The sequence below is a fragment of the Gavialis gangeticus genome, unplaced genomic scaffold, assembly GCF_001723915.1.
Source record: "Gavialis gangeticus isolate Ggan-Ray unplaced genomic scaffold, GavGan_comp1, whole genome shotgun sequence".
NCBI classification, from domain to species: domain Eukaryota; kingdom Metazoa; phylum Chordata; order Crocodylia; family Gavialidae; genus Gavialis; species Gavialis gangeticus.
Window position 1 is genome coordinate 5,053,625 of NW_017729033.1, and position 1,256 is coordinate 5,054,880.

The 1,256-nt window shown below is 45.3% G+C and overlaps 1 protein-coding gene and 1 long non-coding RNA gene across 2 annotated transcripts in view; one reads left to right on the forward strand and one right to left on the reverse strand.

The window, feature by feature from the left end:
- The window catches only part of DDRGK1 (DDRGK domain containing 1), a gene marked incomplete at its 5' end in the record, with an annotated part of 102,638 nt that extends 102,076 nt beyond the window's left edge, over positions 1-562 (forward strand). The window contains one exon of the mRNA XM_019525803.1: positions 317-562. Coding sequence (XP_019381348.1) covers positions 317-508 — 192 coding nt within the window. The remainder of the gene's footprint in view (positions 1-316) is intronic.
- A 468-nt stretch (positions 563-1,030) lies between these two features.
- Positions 1,031-1,256, reverse strand: part of LOC109303977 — a 726-nt gene continuing 500 nt past the window's right edge. Inside the window, exon 2 of the long non-coding RNA XR_002099273.1 lies at positions 1,031-1,222. This is a non-coding gene — a long non-coding RNA (uncharacterized LOC109303977). The remainder of the gene's footprint in view (positions 1,223-1,256) is intronic.

Here is a 1,256-nt window from a genome sequence, read left to right on the forward strand (position 1 = left end):
AGGGCCAGTTGTTTGCAAAGGTGTTTAGAGGCCTAGCATGACTTTCAGAAGTGTTTAGGCACCTACCTCCGTGGATGTTCTGACCATGCCATGAGGCATTTATCACTGCAGTGTCCTTTCCCCCTGCCCTTTTCATTTGTATGTAAATTCCTCTCTGTTTTAAACCCTTTCTTTCTCCAAATCCACTTGTGGCATCTCATGAAGTAGCCTGTTGCCTATGAAAGCTCATACCTCTCTGAACTAGTTAGTCTCTGCAGTTCCACCCTCTCCTGCCTTCTACTTGGAAATGTAGTCAGCCTTGCAGTACTGACTCCAGGTCACCTTTTATCTTGTAGGTGTTATCGATGACCGAGGAAAGTTCATCTACATCACCCCAGAGGAGATGGCCGCTGTGGCTCAATACATCAGACAGAGAGGACGAGTCTCCATTGCTGAACTGGCCCAAGCAAGCGATTCCTTGATCAACCTGCAGCCTGACAGCAAAGCAGTAACTCAGACTGTGGCATGAGGATACATCCCACGGTGTGGGAAGACACAGCCATGTTGGCCTTTAAAAAAAAAAAATGCTGTCTGTTTTTAATGATGAGAGAGGGGATATGATGGTCACATCCCAACATGAATTGGAAGACTTCATCATGAGTTCTGCTTCCAAATGGATTAGAGTAGGTAACTGGAATAAAACGGGGTGTCATTATTTTGTTTTGCAAAGGATGCTGGAGAAGAACTTGGCAAAACTGCACTTTGTCCCTCTTTTGCTCTGGCTCAGGGATTTCAGTTATAGTGCCTGATTACTTTGTCATGTCAGTGCATAGCCCTTACCCCCAGGCGCACCCATAAGCACATCTAAGCAGTCCGGATCCCTCTCAAGACTCAGAAACCTGCATTGTTTGTGGGCAGAAAGATTGTTCTGGGTAAGTACACATCATCCCAGACACCCATTGGCTTCCAGATTCCTGTGTCCGCTTCACATCCATGTAACAAAATTGCAGGGGGTTTATCCAGCTAGTTGTGCAGCCCAAATTCTAGTTTTAAAGTAGTCTAGCATGGCTGGATGCAGGTGAGGAAAACAGATCTATCATGATACCTGCAGCTTTTGCTGTATCTTCCAGAAATGACCAGGAAGATAAAAAAAGAGAGATTAGAACTTTCTCTCTGTATAGCACTTCCCAGGTTCAGAGAACTTCAAACATTGAATCTTTGCAGCCTGTGGCACATAAAAGACCTCCATCGGATGCATAGAATGCCAAAAGCACGCT